Raw genomic sequence first — 23,025 nt, forward strand, 5'->3', positions numbered from 1 at the left:
AAAACTTCTCTAATATGGGAAAGGAAATAGTCAAGTCCAGGAAGCACAGAAAGTTCCATACAAAATAAATCCAAGGAGAAACATACCAAGACACATATTAATCAAACTATCAAAAATTAAATACAAAGAAAAAATATTGAAAGCAACAAGGGAAAAGCAACAAATAACATACAAGGGAATCCCCATAAGGTTAACATCTGATCTCTCAGCAGAAACTCTGCAAGCCAAAAGGGATTGTCAGGACATATTTAAAGTGATGAAAGGGAAAAACCTACAAGCAAGATTACTCTACCCAGCAAGGATCTCATTCAGATTCAACAGAGAAATTAAAACCTTTACAGGCAAGCAGAAGTTAAGAGAATCCAGCACCACCAAACCAGCTATACAACAAATGGTAAAGGAACTTCTCTAGGCAAGAAACACAAGAGGAGGAAAAGACATACAATAACAAACCCAAAACAATTAAGAAAATGGTAATAGGAACATACATATCAATAATTACCTTAAATGTAAATGGATTAAATGCTCCAACCAAAAGACATAGACTGGCTGAATGGATACAAAAACAAGACCCATATATATGCTGTCCATAAGAGACCCACTTCAGACCTAGGGACACATACAGACTGAAAGTGGAGGGGATGGAAAAAAATATTCCATGCAAATGGAAATCAAAAGAAAGCTGGATTAGCAATTCTAATGCCAGAAAAAATAGACTTTAAAATAAAGACTATTACAAGAGACCAAGAAGGACACTACATAATGATCAAGGGATCAATCCAAGAAGAAGATATAACAATTGTAAATATTTATGCCCCAACATAGGAGCACCTCAATACATAAGACATGTGCTTTCTGCCATAAAAGGGGAAATCGACAGTAACACATTCATAGTAGGGGAATTTAACACCCCACTTTCACCAATGGACAGGTCATCCAAAATGAAAATAAATAAGGAAACACAAGCTTTAAATGACACATTAAACAATATGGACTTAATTGATATTTATAGGACATTCCATCGAAAAACAACAGAATACACTTTCTTCTCAAGTGCTCATGGAATGTGATCGAGGATAGATCATATCTTAGGTCACAAATCAAGCCTCGATAAATTTAAGAAAATTGAAATTGTATCAAGTATCTTTTTGAACCACAACGCTATGAGACTAGATATCAATCACAGGAAAAAAACTGTAAAAAATACAAACACATGTAGGCTAAACAATACACTACTAAACAACCAAGAAATCACAGAAGAAATCAAAGAGGAAATCAAAAAATACCTAGAAAAAAATGACAATGAAAACACAATGGCCCAAAACCTATGGGAAGCAGCAAAAGCAGTTCTAAGAGGGAAGTTTATAGCAATACAATCCTACCTCAAGAAAGAAGAAAAATCTCAAACAACCTAACCTTACATCTAAAGCAATTAGAGAAAGAAGAACAAAAAACCCCCAAAGTTCGCAGAAGGAAAGAAATCATAAAGGTCAGATCAGAAATAAATGAAAAAGAAATGAAGGAAACAATAGCAAAGATCAACAAAACTAAAAGCTGGTTCTTTGAGAAGATAAACAAAATTGATAAACCATTAGCCAGACTCATCAAGAAAACAAGGGAGAAGACTCAAATCAACAGAATTAGAAATGAAAAAGGAAAAGTAACAACTGACACTGCAGAAATACAAAGGATCATGAGAGATTACTACAAGCAACTATAAGCCAATAAAATGGACAACCTGGAAGAAATAGACAAATTCTTAGGAAAGCACAACCTTCTGAGACTGAACCAGGAAGAAATGGAAAATATAAACAGACCAATCACAAGCACTGAAATTGAAACAGTGATTAAAAACCTTCCAACAAACAAAAGCCCAGGACCAGATGGCTTCACAGGTGACTACTGTCAAACATTTAGAGAAGAGCTAACACCTATACTTCTCAAACTCTTACAAAATATAGCAGAAGGAGGAACACTCCCAAACTCATTCTACAAGGTCACCATCACCCTGATAGCAAAACCAGACAAAGATGTCACAAAAAAAGAAAACGACAGGCCAATATCACTGATGAACATAGACGCAAAAATCCTCAACAAAATACAGGCAAACATAATCCAGCAGCACATTAAAAGCGTCATACACCATGATCAAGTGGGGTTTATCCCAGGAATGCAAGGATTCTTCAATATATGCAAATCAACCAATTTGATACAACATATTAACAAACTGAAGGAAAAATACCATATGATCATCTCAATAGATGCAGAAAAAGCTTTCAACAAAATTCAACACCCATTTATCATAAAAAACCCTCCAGAAACTAGACATAGAGGGAACTTACTTCAACATAATAAAGGCCATATATGACAAACCCACAGCCAATGTCATTCTCAATGGTGAAAAACTGAAACCATTTCCACTAAGAGGAGGAACAAGACAAGGTTGCCCACTCTCATCACTATTATTCAACATAGTTTTGGACGTTTTAGCTACAGCAATCAGAGAAGAAAAAGAAGTACAAGGAATCCAAATAGGAAAAGAAGAAGTAAAACTGTCACTGTTTGCAGATGATATGATACTGTACGTAGCAAATCCTAAAGATGCTACCAGAAAACTACTAGAGCTAATCAATGAATTTAGTAAAGTAACAGGATACAAAGTTAATGCACAGAAATCTCTGGCATTCCTATACACTAATGATGAAAAATATGAAAGAGAAATTAAGGAAACACTCCCATTTACCACTGCAACAAAAAGAATAAAATACCTAGGATTAAACCTACCTAAGGAGACAAAAGACCTGTATGCAGAAAACTATAAGACACTGATGAAAGAAATTAAAGATGATACAAACAGATGGAGAGATATACCATGTTCTTGGATTGGAAGAATCAACATTGCGAAAATGACTCTACTACCCAAAGCAATCTACAGATTCAGTGCAATCCCTATCAAACTACCAATGGCATTTTTCACAAAACTAGAACAAAAAATTTCACAATTTGTATGGAAACACAAAAGACCCTGAATAGCCAAAGCAATCTTGAGAATGAAAAACGGAGCTAGAGCAATCAGGTTCCCGGACTTCAGACTATAGTACAAAGCTACAGTAATCAAGACAGTATGGTACTGGTACAAAAACATAAATATAGATCAGTGGGACAGGATAGAAAGCCCAGAGATAAACCCACGCTCATATGGTCTCCTTATCTTTGATAAAGGAGGCAAGAACATACAATGGAGAAAGACAGCCTCTTCAATAAGTGGTGCTGGGAAAACTGGACAGCTACATGTAAAAGAATGAAATTAGAACACTCCCTAACATGATACACAAAAGTAATCTCAAAATGGATGAAAGACCTAAATGTAAGGCTTGACACTAGAAATCCCTTAGAGGAAAACATAGGCAGAACACTCTATGACATAAATCACAGCAAGATCCTTTTTGACCCACCTCCTAGAGAAATGAAAATAAACAAAGGGGACCTAATGAAACTTAAAAGCTTTTGCACAGCAAAGGAAACCATAAACAAGACGAAAAGACAACCCTCAGAATAGGAGAAAATATTTGCAAATGAAGCAACTGACAAAGGATTAATCTGCAAAATATACAAGCAGCTCATGCAGCTCAATAACAAAAAAACAAACAACCCAATCCAAAAATGGGCAGAAGACCTCAATAGACATTTCTCCAAAGAACATATGCAGATTGCCAACAAACACATGAAAGAATGCTTAACATCATTAATCATTAGAGAAATGCAAATCAAAACTACAATGATGTATACCTCACACCAGTCAGAATGGCCATCATCAAAAAATCTGCAAACAATAAATGCTGGAGAGGGTGTGGAGAAAAGGGAGCCCTCTTGCACTGTTGGTGGGAATGTAAATTGATACAGTCACTATGGAGGACAGTATGGAGGTTCCTTAAAAACTAAAAATAGAATTACCATATGACCCAACAATCCCACTACTAGACATATACCCTGAGAAAACCGTAAGTCAAAAAGGGTCATGTACCACAATGTTCACTGAAGCCCTATTTACAATAACCAGGACATGGAAGCAACCTAAGTGTGCAATGACAGATGAATGGATAAAGAAGATGTGGCACATATATACAATGGAATATTACTCAGCCATAAAAAGAAATGAAATTGAGTTAGTTATTTGTAGTGAGGTGGATGGACCCAGATTGTCTCATACAGAGTGAAGTAAGTCAGAAAGAGTAACACAAATACTGTATGCTAACACGTATATATGGAATCTAAAAAAAAAAAAAAATGGTTCTGAAGAACCTAGGGGTAGGGCAGGAATAAAGACACAGACATAGAGAATGGACTTGAGGACACGGGGAGGGGGAAGGGTAAGCTGAGACGAAGTGAGGGAGTGGCATTGACATATAGACACTACCAAGTGTAAAATAGATAGCTAGTAGGAAGCAGCCGCATAGCACAGGGAGGTCAACTCAGTGCTTTGTGACCACCTAGAGGAGTGGGATAGGGAGGGTGGGAGGGAGACACAAGAGGTAGGGGTTATGGGAATATACGTATATGCATAGCTGATTCACTTTGTTATACAGTAGCAACTGTATAGCACAACAATGTAAAGCAATTATACTCCAATAAAGATGTTTTTAAAAAAAAACAGAATACAAAAATGTGTGGTCTCAATTATCTAACAAAATGGATAAAGAGAAATGGAAGGAAATATTGGCAGATGACCACTCTGGTAGCCTCTGAGTGGCTTGGTTATGGGGGTGTGAATTTTTTTTTAATTTTTCATTTAAATTTAATTTTTGTGTATTTTTCAACATGTTAGCATGTATCATTTTTATACTCAAAAGTCCCAACTCTGGACTCCCTCAGGTCCTTGGAATTTGCAGAATATGGCTTGTTTTTTCTTGATGCCCAGGAAAGGCTGTGACAGTGTCTGCCGAGTGGTGAAGGCAAGGTCTGCGGCCCTTACAAGACACACCCACATGTTCAGCTCTGAGGTCAGCAACGAAGCTGAAATCTGAGGTGGGGCGATTCCAGCTAAAAGAAGCGCTAGGGACAGTCTCCGCTCTCGTCCGCCGCTGGTGCTCTCAGGTCCAGAGCAAACTTTTCCATGTCACTTTCACTTGACAGGTTTATGACCCTTTCGACCACTGTAGATTGAGAAATGAGCCCGGATGTGAAGTAAGGCTGGTGAATTCGTTTAGAAACGAACCGTTCCAAGGTTCTTCCTGGCACCTCTGAAGAGCAGCCTTCAGGGTGCACTTGGCAGCCTCTGTAGCTCTGCCTCTGGCTGGAAACCGCCTCCTTCTGCATCCTCTGCCTCCTTAAGTCTGATGCATGCCTTCAAGGCACTTAATGCACAGTTGTTAAAATATCCCAATGGCCACCTCCTCTTGGCGGCTTTCTGTGACCACCACCCATTAGAGACAGTGCTGGACCCTTTGGGGGGATGGTTAAATTACAGTTGTCTGAGCCCCACCCCAGTCTGCTGAGTTAGAATCTCTATGAAGTCAGCCCATTTGTTTTATTAGTTTTGTTTTCATCTCGTACAGTCAGCTTTTACTGCCTCAGTTATATTGACCAGGGATCATGTCTTAAACAGCTAGCCCAGAGCTTTGCAAAGACTAGATACTCAGTGGATATTGTTAAACAGAATTGAATTATAGACGATCAAAGCAAGGGCACAGTTGAGTCCTGGTATTCAAGTCCTTGTCAAAATGCCACAATTACTTTTGTTTATTTCTGACACTTCCTAATCAGCAGATGGAAACGTTAATTACAGAGACGGCTTTGTATCATCTTTCAGATGGTTTCTGCATCCTGTAAAACAGAGGCTATGTGGAATCGGTCTCCCTTTGCTGTGTGTGGCCAGTATTCTCTAGGGATAGGGCTGACGTGGCGGCCAAGAAGAGAGATGGTTCAGATAATAGGCAGAAGGAGCCATTCACCAAAATGGTGTGCAAGGCTTTCTAGTCACCAGTCCCAGCAAGGATCCTCCCCATGCCCTACAGGTAAAAATGCCCTACATGCCCTACAGGTGAAAATGACAATGGCTACCCAGATTTCGATGGGTATCCCAAGACAGAGCAGTATTTTCTGAGCTACATGAGGTAGTTACATTGGGTTCGGCTCTAAGCATCCTTCTTCAGTGTGTTGATAACATGTCCACTGAAACACATATAAAATAGAGTCACTAGAAAGCAGTGCTTGCAGTATTTTTCTTAAAAACCTAAATTGGGTAGGACTTAAAGTACGTGTCCTGGATCCTCTATATTACGTTTGGGCAGGCACCATTCTCCCTGTCAGGAAGACCCATCCTACTCCGGCCCTGCATTTGTGTTTCTTCTTGGCGACACTTACTTTGGCAGTTGGGGAGATAAGACTGCAGAGAATACCCTGGGCCGTTGTTAGTTTTTCATACGAGTGTGACCTGGCTTTCCAGGGCAGATGTAAGCCGTAGTTATACTCTGATTCATTTTCCAGTGTTTGACACGTTCATTTGTTGACTGAATGAATAAATAAATGAAGATTGTCTGGGAAATGCAGTCTTAGCAGTTTAATGCCACACTGATGTGTGGCTTTAACGACCTTAGAGTAATTTTAATGAAGAGTAAAATGCTGGCCTCTGATGGGTGGGTCATAATTAAGCTGCTGACATGGAGTGTGTCACCTTCCCAGGACTAGTGGGGATGAGACTGTTGCCTGCAAAGAACAAAGCTAACATCTTGGAAATGGATGCGTTTAAGGCTCATTACCATGAGTCTTTCTTCCTCAGAACTAATGTTTACCATGTGGTGCTTTCTTCCTCAGAACTCAGGTTTCGTCTTGAACAGCCTTTCAGAAACCTGAATTACTTCATTTTTTTCATTTTCCTTTTAATTCCGCTGTCTCTTGGGTCTTGGCACAAAAACTTAATGAGCAGTTTGAATGGTAACCCAGGCAGATGACAGATTCTCTGTCGCTGCCGCCCCACGAAGTGAGAGCTGTGTCTGCTGCTCCCACATCCCTGGAAGGACAAAACTTTCATCTCTGATGTTTTCTGCCTGCAGGGGAAAATGGAAAATTAGAGATGTTATCTGAATAATTAATTCCAGCCTCAAATGAAAAAAAATTCTAAAATATCTAGATCATTGAGACTTCTGAGTTTCTATTTGTCCGGGTGTAGGAGGCTTGTCTTTTAAGTGATTGAAATGGCAGTGAGTGCCCTGGAATAGATTACCATATCATTGAGACCCTCAACTTCTAGGCATCAGCTTCCGAGTGAAAACTGTCTTAGCCAGTTGATAATCATCTAGTTTTCCTTCTGGTGATGGCTATAGAGAGTCAAATTAACTTGTATTAAATTTTATGTAAGCCCATACCATACTATTGAGCAAAGATTCCCCCAGGAACTGGTGGGACAGGCAGTGGCGTTTGTCATTCATTGTGGCAGCTGCATCTTTTCTGTATCACAGACAAGCTCAGGTGATGGTCCCAGGCATCCAAGAGAAAGAGATGCCTATGAGAAAATCATTCCTTTTCTCTAGTCTGTAAAACTGGAAATACTCTCTAAAATCCCCAGCGGACTACAGCTCTTGCCCACGAGTTCAAGGTCTCCAAGCTGCCTCGACGGATTGTCCCTTCTCTTGAGTTCTGAAAAATCCAAAAGATTAATTGGTATGACAAAAAAGTCAGAAGGGACTTTCTGTGGAGGCTGTTCAAGAATTTCAGTAGCGAAAAAAAAGAAGAATTTCAGTAGCGAGTGTGATGTGAGCATGTTTAAGAGGTAGTAGCTAAGTTTCTTTTCTCCGCTGGATCGATTTTCCTCCCTATCATTTCAGCTGTCCCAATCATTTCATCGTAAATTACTGAAGATACACTTAATTCCTTTTTGATAGCACCAGCTGTCTCTTATTTCCTTCTTCCACAGATAACCCTTGATTTAAGCCATCTCTGCCGGTCCTCGTCTTATAGCCTGGGTGCTGAGTTGGTGCAGTCTGCAGTGGATAAGAGAATGAGTGACAGCTAGAATTGGAATTGAGTCATGTGGGCTACAAATATCACAGGAGTGGCCCCAAGAATGACAAGGAAGGAACTTGGGAAGGAATGTATTATCCAGGATATGAACTGCCTTTTTCACTTCTCAAGGGAGGCAGAGGGAGGGACATGAAACAGAAATAAAGAGAGATCAGATGCATTTCATTTATATTGCCAAATGCTATTTACGTTTTACTCTTCATTTCTGCCCTAAGTTGTCTTCCAAAAGTGGTCTTAGGTATTGAATTTGTATCAGGTCTGGACGTGTTCTTCCTGGGCATGTTGATAACAGAAGCAAAGAGCTGCTGCCAGCCCAATTCCTCTGTGTCCTGATAATGAGTCTTTATGGTCCACGGTCCTAACAACTGGCACCTTTGTTAGAGCTGGAGTCCAAGATGGTGCCTTCCTTTGTCCTGATAGGTGATCTGAAAAAGGAAGTGCTGACAACCTCCCATACTCCTGCGGTGACAGCTGTGCAGTATCCATCTATCCTCCCAGTAGCTGCCCCTAGTAGCTTGGCAGAAACTTCTACCAAGTTGCTCCTGAAGAAAGTCGTTCAGTAGCATTTTCACAGCATTTGTGAAAGCACAATGTAGGTGAGCCCGCTACTACATCTTCTCCTATCGTCGGAAGGGCTCACTCTCCCCAGAAGAAACGCCCGTCTCCTTACTTTGGCATACAGGGCCTTTAGATCAGTCTTGTCTCTACTCCAGCCTCATCCCTCCCACTGCTCCTGCCCCAAGCATCCTGCCCCCGACACACTGGTCTTCTTCCTGTCCCCTGAACACGCATGGATGGGCTTTATAACTCTCATGCCTTTGCATATATTCCTTCTGCCTAAAATATACCTTCTCCGCTTCTCCCTAAAGTCTTAATTTCCTTCCTCATCAGACAAAATGAGTAGTTCTCTCCCTATCCTTTGTGTCTTCCCAAACTTGTTGGTTTGTCACCCTGTGCTGAAATGATTGCTTATGCATCTCTTAGCACTCGATAGACGCTAGCCCAAAGCCTCATCCCCAGTGTGGTACAGCTCACATTGTAAGTATTCATGTGTGTTTAACTTAACATACATATTAATTGGCCCTGGTCACCACTGGTAACATTACTTTGCTATATAACCAGGAAGGATAGCCTTTGTACTGAATTCTATGGCAAGATAAGGTTACAAATATAATATGTTCCAGAAAGTTGGTCTAATTCACTCTGTATTGATGTGTTGGGCAAGCTTTGCAAATGAAGAGTGCAAAAATCCTGAAAGGTACTTCTCCCAGTTAGTTCTGAGAAGCAGAGTATTCTAGAGCACGTGCTACTAAATGATGCAAAGTTTTCTGACAGTGAAATTAGGCACAAGTACCATTTGTCTTAGAACGCGCCGCACGGTACATGACACTGCCGTACTCCAGGATGACTGCAACGGTGGTGAGATCCCAGTAGAAACAGGCCATGTGTGGTACCTCCGAGGTCTCCGTGACTGTGCCTTCACATTGCCCTTCATTTACACACCCTTTCAAGGACCCAGGATGTATGTTGTTCCTTTACTTCTCCTCCTCTCACAATGAGACTTAGTGGCTACGTTGCAGATGGTACTGAGGGTTTAGACTTAAGGGACCATCTGACTGGTGCAGCTTCTCCCTCCACATGGACTTGACTTTCAGAGTTGCTTTAGCACAAGCTCCCCCAGACACAGCAGGCTTCTTGCTCTCCTCCTTATTGCTGCAGGGTGATGCTTCTAAGGTGAGCAAATTGTTGTGTTTCCCAGATCAACTCTCTCCTGTGGCTTCCCATCCTCCAAGGGAGGAGGTCCTTTTTCTTGTGTGATGCGGGAGACCCGCCTCCCACTCTTTCAGCTGTGCTGCCTGATTCTCTGGCAGGCAGCTGGGAGAAGCTCTGCTCAATCCAGGAGCACACCATGCTTTTCTGTAAAACTGTGCCTTTACACACCGAGTTCCTTCTGCTTGGATTGGCTCTCCCTCTGCCCTTGCCCAGCTGGCGACCTTCCTACCGCTCCTTCCAAATACTGCTTCGCTGTTCCGCCACCTGGGAAGTCCTTGCCAGCATCTGTCTCCCTCCCACGCAGGACCTTGCCGCCGCTCCCGTCACTGCCCTGGTCATTGTGTCATGGTGGACTGCCTAGATGTGCGCCTCCTGCACAGAACTCTTTGAGGAGAGGAACACTGTTTAATTCATCTCTCCTCCATACTCAATACTGAGCACAGCGTCTAGTACATACTAATGACTCAATAAACATTTGCTCGTTGAACGGGATAAAGGAAGGGAGAAGAAAGCCAAGAGTTTACTGAAAAATCCACCCAACTATGCTGGGTTCAACCTTCCAGGGGGCGGAAGAATTTAAAGGAAAGCATCTATATGACACCCCGAACCTCCACAACAGATAATCACTTACTTTTCAGTATTAAGTCCAATATGTATGCAAACTTAGCCCCTCATTTGAAGTCCTCCTGAAATGTCCTTCTTACAGCTGTATTCATTGCCTGGCCGCATTACCAATTAGCTGGCAAATCTGATCAGAATCATGAAAATAGGAGGGAAACACACGGTGCCTCATGTTCTCCAGAAGCCCGATGTCCCTGCTGAGGGAGGCAGGCCATGGGCCTCGGGTTCCCTCGAGACTCTGCTGCTCACTTGCTGTGGTCGGTGCTGATGCTGCCTTTCTGGGGGCCTCTGCTTCTAGCGGGCAGGAGCAGGGCTGGGCAGGACCTCCCACGACTCACTCTGGGAGTCCGCATGACTGTTTTTTGGGTTGGGTTTGGGAGACAGGACTGTCACCAAGCAGGCGCCCTGGGTATGGGAGAGACACCGTCACCCCAGTGTCCTGGCACCCTGCTGAGTTCCGGGAGCGGAGCTTCTGGGGGTCGGGATGTTCCTCATGGCTGCCCAGTGCTGGACGCCAGGAGGAGGACACTGGTGACGTGCAGACATTCTGCTCCCCTGCGCTCCCACCAGGGGCCTCCCTAGCGGTCAGCAGGATCCCTGAGAGCTTGGGTGCCCTGACCTGGCCTGACCATCACTGTGGTTCTGAGAGATGAAAGTATTTCCTTTTCTCCTGCAAGTGTCGATAGGGAAAGAAGGAACTTTACCAACATCCATCAGGATGAGACACTCTTGAGGAGGAAACAGACCTCTTTAACATTGAAAAGGGAAAGACAGGACCTTTTTCATATCTGGGCGTGCCCATTCATTCTCTGTCATCTGTCTGTCACACACACACACACACACACACACACACACGCACACGCACACACACACACACACACACACACAGGAATACCACTTTCAAGGACCTTTCCTTTCAACGTAGAACGGAAGGAGGTGCTAGGGATCGGGGCTTTCTCCTAAAAAACATGGGAAGTCCCCCCTACCTCCCGCCTTCCTATCTCCCCTCACCTCCAGCCCCTGCCCACGGTTCCGGCTCTACAAACTGCCCAGATTTTGACAACTTGGTTCTTGAACACCTCCAAGCATAAACCTCCAGAGTGGCCCAGAGTTTCACCAAGAAATTCCAGACTTGACCATAGCGGTGAAAGGCACACACCCAGCAAAGCGTGGCAGGGCCTCCCACTCACCCCTCTTAGGTGCTCTTAGGTGTGAGCAGAGAGAAGGCACCTGACCCACAAACAAAGACTTTCCTCCCCGTAAGTGGGGCCCAAGGGAAGTGGGGTGGGGTTGAGCAACTCTAATAGGCGTATTGCGGGACTTCGTCCTCAGTGAGCAGGCTCTATGTGTTCCTAAAATAACGTGTTGACTGTCATTTTAACAAGTCCCATGTCTTGTAAATCCTGACTTCCTAGGCAGATATGCCCTGGCTTGCCTTGCTTTGCTTATTAAATTTTTCTCTGCCTAACGTTCCCTTTCAGCCGGCAATGTGTGGGATTCTGTTTCTCCTTCAAAGAAAGGGAGCCCACACAATTTAGTTTATGTAACTCCGCGATACTCTTGTGCACAATGGCCAGCATAAAAGACAGAGCTTTCAACACATGGCTTTGAGGCTAAAAGCAGTTTGGAGGCACAGTGTCAGGGACGGGTGCCCAGGAGCTGAAGAGTTGGACAGAGATGATGCTATCCTAGCTGCCTCCCACTCTCCTTCTGAGACGTACACAGCCGTCGGGTGGGGTCAGGGTCACCTCAGCCCCTCACGCCCACCTCTGTCCCACAGTCTCACTCACAACAGCAGAGATAGGAATGTACTCATGGGACTCAGATCTCAGGATGTGAGGTGGAGAAGGGGATCGACCAGGGGCGGTATTTCATCTTGCCCTCACCTCTCCTTTCTGACCCGTGTCATTCGGGAACCGGTAACTCGGGGAATTCTGGGCACCAAAGTCATGTGCTTGAGACAAAAAAGGCACTGAGATGGGTTCCTGAGGTCAGGGAACAGAGCGTCGCATGGTGACCCCAAGACAGAGGAGGCGGGTACACTCCAGCCTGCATCCCACACACGCCCACTCATTCATTCACTCACTGAACATTCACTGCATCCTTGCCCTGCACTACTTTAGCTGGAAATGCTAAAGGAACTAGGCAGGGACCGTGCTGTCCTGGCGCCTGCGTCTTAGTGGAGGAGCACTGATGAGAAGTAGGTTAACAAGACAGTTGCAGAGAGAACATGTCCATCAGGCTCTGGTTTACTTGCACTGTCAATGAAAATAATCAATAAACAATCTCTAGTAGGAATAGAGAAGAGTTTTATATGAGCCAGACTGAGGACTATATCCCAAAAGACAGCCTCTCAGACAACTCTGAGGAACTTCTCCGGAGATGGTTTTCAGCACAGTTTTATGTCTTGTTAGAACAAAGAACACCAAACAAGTCAGGGATACATTCCTTCAAGGTTTCCAGGAAAACAGATCGGCACGTACACAGCGCATCAGTAAGGACTTGGCCCCTGAAAAGGGAGTCTTATCATGGAACGAGGACCAGCATTGGCACCCAGGAAGGGAGACATTCAATCCTTATTCTTAACATGGACATTCCTTACTTCTGGTCAATGTGCCTTTTTCCTTAATAATTAAAGCAGATGTACAATGTATGTTTGCTAGGCCACAAACAGGCTGTTCTAGCTGGGGTAAAATTCAAGTTAACTCGTGTACAAGCCAGAATGACCTCCCCACACCTCAATATGTGAAAATTTATTTTATAAGCATCAAGACCAGAGAGGGAGATTCAGAATTGAGAACAGAGATGAGAGCAGAAGGTCTGGGGCTTCCGCGGTGCAATAAGCCATGGGGACTTTTGAATGTGATCAGAGGCAACAGTATCTGAACCCATTCGTTCAGCCCCTGCTAAACTCTCTTTGTATTATGACCTCAGCTTTTGTCAAAGATTGTCCAAGCAATCAGCCGCTACATTTGTGATTTTAGAAAAAGATATTCTTTTAAGATGTTGTTCACCACATCATGTAGTGTCCCCTACGTAAAGTTAAAAATGAAGCATGTTATTGAGAACTTGGAGGGAGAAAAAAATTCCGATATTCTGATCGCGAGAATTACATTTTCCTTTATCTTTTTGGCTGCCAAGAATCTCAGAGGAGAATCTGAGTCTCAATTACTGCAACTTCATCTTCCCGTGTTTTAATTTGGAGAGAGTGCTTACGAGTGGTCCAAGTGCCCACTTATAATCACACAGAATGGCCCAAATCCCTACTTCCTGCTGCAAGAGGCGTGACCTTGGGAATGTTTATGAACCATCTGAGCTGGGTTTCTCACCAACATGGGGAGAGTGATCATTGATAGGGTTTTAATGAGATAACGTACCAAGTTCCTTACATAGAGTAAATGCTGCTAATATTATTACCCTCTTTCTTATTGCTACTTCCCGATTTTTGTCTGGTTTATATTTCTCTATTTCCTTGTCCATTTCTTTTGTTGTAAATTTTCTCAAATCCACTGTAGAAAGAGACACGTTATATAATTCTTTTAAGTTCCATTACCCCCCTGTTGGCATAACAAGATCTGAGTGTAGGATAAGAAAGCTTCAGGCAGCTGCTTGCTCAAAATACAATCTGTCCGTGAACTCAAATAACTCTTATGCTCTTTCTCCAGCTAAATAATGCCGGTTTCTATAACCTCGTCTTGTATACTTTAATGACGTTTCCTTCAGGGCCTATGTTTTCCACTCACAGTTTTTGATTCCTGAGTGTAGAGGCAATTTTTAAGAATCACTTTCTGTCTTCTAGATATGCCTTTTGTCCACTTTCTTTTCATTTCTGAGACAGCACTCACTCACAGCTTTATATTCCAAAACAGAAAAGCTATTAATGACTCTGTCAGTTAGAAATTGACATAGCCGAATCTTTTGTCACCCTATGTTGTTCCTCAAATTAACAAAAAAAAAAAAAAAAAGGGATATACATAGCAACTGTTCCTTCCCTAGAAGTGATGGGTTTTTTTGCTTTTAAGATTCTGTCTCCTTCTGGAAGGTTTTGTTTTTGCTAATATACTATAATGCATACTAAACAGATTAAATACACAGGCCTATTCCAAGATTTAAAAAATAATCAAAGAACATATCACTTAATTCAAAACATCTCCACAATTACAAGTTATTTAAATCAGAAAGCAAAACAAGTAAACAAAACATCATTGTTGGATCCTCGGAGACAAATAGGAAACAAACCAGTACATGGAATCTCACTTCCTACTGAGCAGAACACAGTGTGATCAGATTGTTTCCAGCGGCTCACACGTTGGCTCACTCACTGGACCTACTTTTTCAAGGGTCAATTAAAATCTATGCCCAGCATAGCCCATAACTAGGTGACCTTGATTACAACCAATAATTAGAAAATTAAAATGTTACTGAAACTGTTACCAATGTTCTTGTGGTTTTCTTATCCATGTCTATTACCTATCACCAATGTAAGAGAAGATAAAGGATATTTGAATTACTTGATGGGATGGAGGAAACACTGGGAAAACTTTAGTGATCCAGTTAACTTCCTCACCATCCGTCAAGTGGGAGAGCCTGGAGAAAGAAGGGAGATCTCTGTCAGACAGGATTTGCCTGAGAGATGAAGAAGAATTGTGAGGTTGTAAAACATTGGAATCACTGTCTAGGAAGAGAGTGGTCTTTTGTCCAGGGCTATTTAAAAACAGGACAGATGCTCATCTATCTTCCACAGTTCAGATGTGAAGGGAGAATGATTAAATTGCTTCTTCCAGCCGGATGAGTCTATAGTGTAAACTAAACACGTGTGAAGACCTGGGGGAAACATGGCCACAAAGGAACCACGCATTGGGAACCAACTATCCGCCTGCTGCATTCCAGAAGCAGCTATTGTGAGCCTTTGACAGTAACACCTGTTTAGGACATGACAGCTTAAAGTTTGACGTTAGCCTTCTTCCTAGGTAACTTTTTGTCTATTTTTTTCACCTCTGCACCATCTACTACTAACTTATCACATCGTTCTGTATCTTATCTATTTGTATTAGTCATCTTAAGCCCTTTCTGGAACAAGAAGGGACATAATTGAATAAAATAAATTCTATGAATTAAAGTTTTTAGCGCTTTTCTCTGTGTGTGCCAGATGTCCTGCCGTTCCAGCAGGAAACACTGGCCTCAGGGTCTTCATGGTTTAGGGCAGAACACAGACAGGTCAACTAGCAATAATGCAATGAGAATCCTTGCAGGGCAATGGGATTCCTGTGGGATAATGGAGCACAAAGCCCTACTCTCTTGGGAATGGGAAAGGATGTAAGGAGAGGTTATAGCAGGGCTGGTGCTGGAGCATAACCTCAAAGCAGAATATAAATCCTGCCTGCAAGTATGAGTGGGGAGGATGTGGGCAAAGCTGGGGTGGGGTGAGGGGAGCAGCGTTGAGGCTGCCCTTCCAATACCAGGCAAATATCATTATTCCAGTCTAGTAAATTATTGACAAATGTCTTCCCTGACTCATGTTTCCTTCTGTGCTTTTGTTCCCACCATGTAGACAGTGTTCACTGGTGTAATTTGACAGTGTCTGGTTTCCACGGAATTCTAATAATAATACCACAGCAGAAGTGTCTTCAACAAAAGAAAAGCACTCTGTAGTCTTTTTTGAGGCCCTGACTGACACGACATGGATAAAAATCTCTCAGCCTCAACATGAATGCAAAAATATCCCACTCAGGTAGTAACCTGACAAATAAAAGGAGGTTTATTTCCCCAAAAAGCAAAAGGAAGATTTATCAAAAAATTGGTAGATAGGACACCTTTCGAAACATGCCAGCCTGTTCAATGTTTGCAACTTCAGTTTTGTAAGAGGAAACCTGGAGGGTCATGACTACGAATGATTTGTAGGTTTGCTGTTGAATGACTTCAAGTGTGAGTCTCTGGGGACAACATGAGGGGACCCTTGGCCATTGCGGGAGCCTGGCTGACTGCCCGGGACCTCTGTTTCAGTAGTATTGAATATTTTAGTAGATTTTTATTATTATTATTTTTAATAATAATAATATTATTATTTATTATTTTTTTTTTATTTTATTTATTTATTGAGCACTTACTATAGTAAGAGCTTGGCTTGCATTATCTCATTAAATTCTGATAGCAGCCCCTTTACAGATGAGGAAATAGAGAACTAGAGAGATCAAGTAAGTTGTCCAGGGATACACAGCTTGGAAACTGGGAGGTGCTGCTCCAGATTTGCCCATAGTTTGGTCTAACTCATAAGATATACTTGATTATCTCATTTAACCCCAAGTAGTCATTTTTAATCTCCATGATAATACTGTAAGTTACTACTAGTGCACATAAAGTACACGTGAACCGAAGAAAGGTTATGCTCTAGCAACAGCCCTCCTTGTTTTGGAGGTTTTACAAAGGTCTCTGAACAAAGCACCCTGGAGGATGATGAGGTTACTGGGATCCTCTTGGAGCTGCCCTGAAAAGGCAGGGTGCCTGTCAGGTGGCTGGACTGTCCATGTTTCCTGGGCTCAAGGCTGTGCCTGTCTTCCTGAGAGGTGGACTGGTTTCCAGGAAACACTGTGGTCCATCTATTTTCATACTGTTGCAGTGACTAGCATTTTTTTTTTTTTTTTTGCTTAAAACATAGGACATATGGTACCAATAGTGTGATGAGATGCTTTCTGAAGTCTGGCTTTTCCACCAATAGTAATTCCATGGTAACCACCAGTGGGGCTAGAAAAATTCCTAACAAAAGACTCAGATAATGAATGAATAGGCCCGCCATATGGCCATTAAGGCCCAAGACTCCAAATACCAACGCTGTGCTTAATCAGGTTAACAGACTCTTTACAAATGCCCTGGTCTTGGAAGATGGAACAAGTATAGGCCTAAATTACTGCTAAATAGACTTATATAATCTGAAGAGTAGACTGGTGCTGGGGTCTGGTCCTTGTGGCTGGTAAACAAAAAGTCAATAACTTGCATTTGATTGATGTGTATAATAAGTTACAGTCTCTGGGACCTAAACTGCATGATTCAACACATTTTAAGGCCTTAATCTTCTCTTCTTGAAAACAAAAGTTTTATTGTTGTACAACAGCTTGTACTTTTATAGCCAGGAGCCCCCAAATTGTACATTTAAATCCCAATTGTAGTATACTTTGATGAAGTCAAAATCACCTTTGCTTGTTTCACAAAAGAATTCCTTGTTCTAGGACTTCCCTGGTGGCGCAGTGGTTGAGAGTCCGCCTGCCGATGCAGGGGACACGGGTTCGTGCCCCGGTCCGGGAAGGTCCCACATGCCGCGGAGCGGCTGGGCCCGTGAGCCATGGCCGCTGAGCCTGTGCATCCGGAGCCTGTGCTCCGCAACGGGAGAGGCCACAACAATGAGAGGCCCGTGTACCGCAAAAAAAAAAAAAAAAGAATCCCTTGTTCTAATTCCATAGGATGCCCCTTTCCCCATGTTTTCAAAGCTCTCTGCCTCCAAAACAATCGGGTCATTGCTCTGCATCAGCTCAGCTAGTTTTAAGTGCTCCATGCTGTAAACGATAAAAAACATGCATTTTTTTTTCTCCACAGAAGCAATGTTTTCTACAATAACATTGGCTCAGAGGGAGACATGGTCCTCTGAGATTGGGTTTTAGTGAAAACGGTGGTGTCTGAATATTACTGGGATATCTGAGATCCTTATAGGAATTTCAGGTGGTCCAGAGACATTCTATAGAGTGAAAAAGCTGTAAATGGAGAAAAAGTGACTGCCTCACCCAGCAGGGGCCGCCTCTAATTCTGAGCTGTGTGTAGGGTCTTGAATGCTGCAGGGATCACTAAAATGTGCAATGCTAATAACCATCATTTACGCTAAAGAAGGGTAAAATTGGATCCAGTTGAATTTATGCTGGAGAACTCAAGAGATGACACTTCGTTTGGGGGCAGTCACACCTCCAGGGCCATTCTGCAGACTTTCCTGGCCTTCTGGTGCTAAGCAGGCTAGAGGAGGCTGGGACCCCAGCAGAGCGCAAACGCACGGCCCCTTGGTGAGTGTGCATTTAGTTCTTGCCTTCCCGGCATGAACCACAGCTACAGCATTGGCCCCGAGGAAGATGCTCTATGTCTATTTCAAATCTTCCTGAAAGGGCTGCTCTGTCCCAGCTGGCTTCCCCCAGCCCATCCTCCCTTCCCTGTGAAAACAGTGACTGACGGTGTAGCCGGCATCTCCCGCCCCTGCTGACTGTCTGTTTACCCCGACAGAATCTGTACCAGAACAGGTTCTTAGGCCTGGCCGCCATGGCATCTCCATCCAGAAACTCCCAGAACCGACGCCGGTGCAAGGAGCCCCTCCGCCACAGCTACAACCCGGGCCAGTTCCACAGCATGGCCATTAGGACCGGCCCCCATGGCGCTGTCACCATCCCCCGCTCCACCAGCGACACCGACCTGGTCACCTCAGACAGCCGCTCCACACTCATGGTCAGCAGCTCCTACTACAACATAGGGCACTCGCAGGACCTGGTGATCCACTGGGACATAAAGGAGGAAGTGGACGCTGGGGACTGGATTGGCATGTACCTCATCGGTGAGTAGAACAGCACTTAGTGCCACGGAAATAACGGTCTTAGCAGTGTGGTTTGGGTATCCAACAAGTACATTAATTCATAATTCACTTTTACGGATGCCTTACTATTTCAGCAAACTCGATCATTTCGTGAAAACGCACCATTCACCATCAAATGTGTCATACACCACATTAACACACAGAGGACCGCACATGAGGCTTCACCTGCCAGCTCTATTCAATGGAAAAGAATCATGAGATAGCAGGGCGAGGTGTGGCTGAACACAAATGTCATTACCGTTTGCGACTATAGAAGCTCTTCTGCTTATGAGTAAGTTAATATGAGAAGCTTGTTTTCAAATCCGTGTGTCAATATCCAACACCGTATTCGCACCCAAGGTATGCACATGTATGTGGGGTCATTTCACTTAAGTTTTCAACATGATCGTAGACCTCTTTTCACCTGCTCTTTCAAGATTCTTACTGCTTTGTATTCCAAAAACATAATGGATGATACAGCCAGCGAGAGCAGGCACACCACAGGCTAAGGAATAGCTGTGCTGGCTGAAAGGAGAGTGACTGGAGAAAATAAATCTCACAAATGTGAAATTATGAAGAGAAATTGACATGAAAATGGATTTCACCTATTTTCCATGGTGGAATCAGATGTGGTGAAAATGGACACATTCACGCTGGTAAATCCACAGGTGAGGGTTGTAATTGTTGGTGGGGTGAGGGGACGGTTCAAGTTCAACAGAGGCCAGGCCTTCTGCATTCAGTCTGCACAACGAAACATTTGCACATTCAGACACACAATGCCAGATTTAGCATCATGGACTATCAAAGACACCAAAGGATTGTTATGAGTATTTTACAACCCGGATCATCTTTATGATAAAATTCGGGGGCTCTTGTCTGACTAACTAGCTGTCAGGGAAATTTTTTTGGGTCTTTTGAAGGTTTTGCGATCAGTTTGGTTAGTGTATTTGCAATACACACACTACTGTAAAGATGGAAAAGCATAATTTTTGAAATTGTTACACAAATAGTGGTTACTCAACTAAATTGGACTTCCAAACAGGTAAAATTTACTTGGCTTTAAAAATAGTTCTGGAATCAGTGTTTGAGTACCATGAATCTCAAACAGAACCTGCAAAAGGACAGACCACCAAGCACATTCTGTTTAGTCCATATTGTTTTAAATTTGGTTCGTTGTCAGTATTTCAAAAAGTAGAGGTTTCTCGCTGAAATCCACCTTTCTAGCTTCTTGTGCAAAAGCTCTCCGTTTGGCTGACTGATCCCATAATTCCTGTGGCTCTAGTGGGCTAGAGTCAAGCATTAACTTCCCCCTTTTGACTCCTTGCCACCTATCCCTACTTTAATGCTGATGGTTACTTGTTCAGCACCTTAGGCAATTAGATTTTTGGCCCCAGATCTAGTTTTGAAGCAGCTCTTCACAGCTGTACCTTCCTGCAGTGGTGTCAGTGGCATGCATCTCTCAAGTCAAGGAACAGCTGGAGTAGAGCGTGGCAGGGGGAAAGGTGGATACCTTCATCCGTGGGGAAGGGATGGATGGATCTGGAGCTCAGCCCTAGATCCAGGCTGCGGTGTAGATCTGGGATAATTGGCCCTGAGAGAAGACGAATTCACTCGTGGATTGGGTGTAGAAAGAAAGCACCAGAAGGTCCCTATTAGAGAGAGAGGCAGAAGAGGAACTCAAAAAGGAGATGGGGGCGTGATGGAGAGGTAGGATGAGAATCAGGGGACCACGTCACAGAAGACGAGAGAGAGGGTGTCTGAGGAAGGAAGGGATGGTCGGCGGGATGAAGTGTCCGGAAGCTCCATGAATGAACAAGATCTGGTGTTAACATGACATTTTGACTGAGACAGAAGTAAACACGGTTCATCCTCTGAGAATCTCAATTTGACAGTTTATTCTTCTCACAGTAGCTGCACATATATAACTGTGAAGTGATTTAATGCAAAATGCCAACACTTTCGGCAGAATAGCGTTTCAAAAGCAACTTCCAAATCCAAAATTCTCCGTGAATCTTAAAAGTTCATCATTGGTGGGTCCTTAGTAACTCACCTTCCAGATTTGCCGTGCCTTGCCAAAGAGCAAATCATAGAGCTCTGTGGTTTCATTTAATCTGTCATTTTACAATTGAGGAAATGCCAAGTCAGTGGTTCCCAATGCCACACAGCTGCCTACCCTGGCGGCAGACCCCACAATGACCATGAGGACATCTTGGCACATTTGGGTGCAATATCACGTATGGGCCATTCCACATCAGTGGGCAACCTAAATGTCCCCATGAGGCCAGGTTTGTGATGCTTTCAGCTCTGCCCTCCAGAGCTCTCCGGACAAACGTGACTTTTCTCCAGCCATAGTGAGTGAGATATCTGGATTTGGAAGGGGATGTGTGGCCCTGCTCACTGACACTGTCACCGAGTCACCAGTGCTGTCTTCAGCCAGGAACCCAGCAATGGGACAATAAAAGTATTACCATTACTTTCACAGCGAGATTGCATTTGGTTGCCCTCATTTATGGAGTGGTTCCTGAACTGGAGGAGCGTGATGAAGTTTTCTCTCCCCTAGTGACACAGAAAGGGGAAAGATCCTGGGGTTTCAGTGACAGCTTGACCTGGCTTAGAATCATACTCTGCCACTGGCTGGATATGTGGCCTCAGCCAGGTAGTCATCAGAACGTCAGCCTCCTTATCTTCAAAATAGAGAAATAACTTGCTCAGGATCATTGAATGGAATTGACGAGATACTGTGCGTTTACTGCCTGTTGATCAATAAATACGTCTTGATTTAACTTGTCAGGTAGCTCTAGTCTCTGGATGCATGATGGCAAATTACCCTAATTCCCAGGCTTCATTCAGCCTAACCATGGCCCTTAGACGTGTGCTCAGTTGTTTCAGTTGTATGTTATAGACAAAAGCTTCTTACCAAACCCACAGGGACCTGGAAAGAGATCTTAATTGTCAGTAAACAGGCAGAAGCTTGTGATTTGGTCAAAAACAAGTACTTCGTGGCAGATTCGCTAGTCATCAGTATTCCTAGGAAATAGTTTTGCAATTATTCATTCAGTAATGCCTACTTGACTTTGACAAGTAAAAGCTAATTATTTGTGAGTCCTATACTTAGTGTTAAAGATTCAGCACACTGAGGGAACAGTATTGTATAACCGGGTTAGGATACATAACTTGAAGAACACAAGACCTCTAACCATAAGAATGCTAAATTAATTGGAGCAGATCTATTCAAGTATTTTCACCTCTTCATTTTACGTTCCAGTATTTTAAAGATTTTAATATCTTAAAACCCTCTTTAGGATGATCAATTTTTTTTAATAGCCATTCCTTTGACTCTGTTGGAAGGAGCCCTTATTAAAACTGCTGAAACATGAAGTAAGTATGCAATTAAAATTATGAAAATATAATTGACTAGGTAAAGTGGGCATAATATGCTCATAATTCGCAAAACTAGCCTTCTGATAAATTTAGCATTTTAATAAATCATATCATTATTATACCATGCTATACCATGCTATCCCTATACCATGCTAGAATTTGCTCAGTAATTTAAATCATAATGAAGCTAGAGTACATTCATGCATTTAAATTTCAACAAATCAAGAGATGATAACTCAGAGCAAAATTAAGATTTAAAATTTCCTAAAATGGCATCTTTGAGGGATCTCCATAGACTGGTGCCTGAGGACATATATTCTCTTCCATACCTTTTGGTTGCCTTATCTGTGTGAGGTTAGAGATTATGGTCTGTATCAAACTGATTATTTTTTTAATTTTTTGAGACTTCTGTGACCTATCCCTGTTCAATGTTTATAAATATTCCATGTATGATCATAAAGTGTATTTTTGTTGTGAATAAGGTTCACCCTACCTATCTACCTATCTCTCACCTATCTAGAGATAGAGAATGTCTTATATAGAGAGAGATATAGATATCTTATACATAGATATCAATATATACAAAGGTTTAATATACGTGTATATAATATTTATATATAAATATTTTTATG

The 23,025-nt window shown here is 42.7% G+C and overlaps 1 protein-coding gene across 3 annotated transcripts in view; it reads left to right on the forward strand.

Moving 5' to 3' along the window:
• Positions 1 to 23,025, forward strand: part of HECW1 (HECT, C2 and WW domain containing E3 ubiquitin protein ligase 1) — a gene marked incomplete at both ends in the record, with an annotated part of 479,237 nt that overhangs the window by 206,331 nt on the left and 249,881 nt on the right. For all 3 annotated transcript variants that reach the window (XM_082661880.1, XM_082661879.1, XM_082661881.1), the window contains one exon: positions 18,670 to 18,994. In XM_082661880.1, the coding sequence (XP_082518006.1) occupies positions 18,670 to 18,994 (325 nt within the window). The remainder of the gene's footprint in view (positions 1 to 18,669; positions 18,995 to 23,025) is intronic.

This window comes from Grampus griseus (genome assembly GCF_964374135.1).
Source record: "Grampus griseus genome assembly, chromosome: 9".
In the NCBI taxonomy this organism is placed as follows: domain Eukaryota; kingdom Metazoa; phylum Chordata; class Mammalia; order Artiodactyla; family Delphinidae; genus Grampus; species Grampus griseus.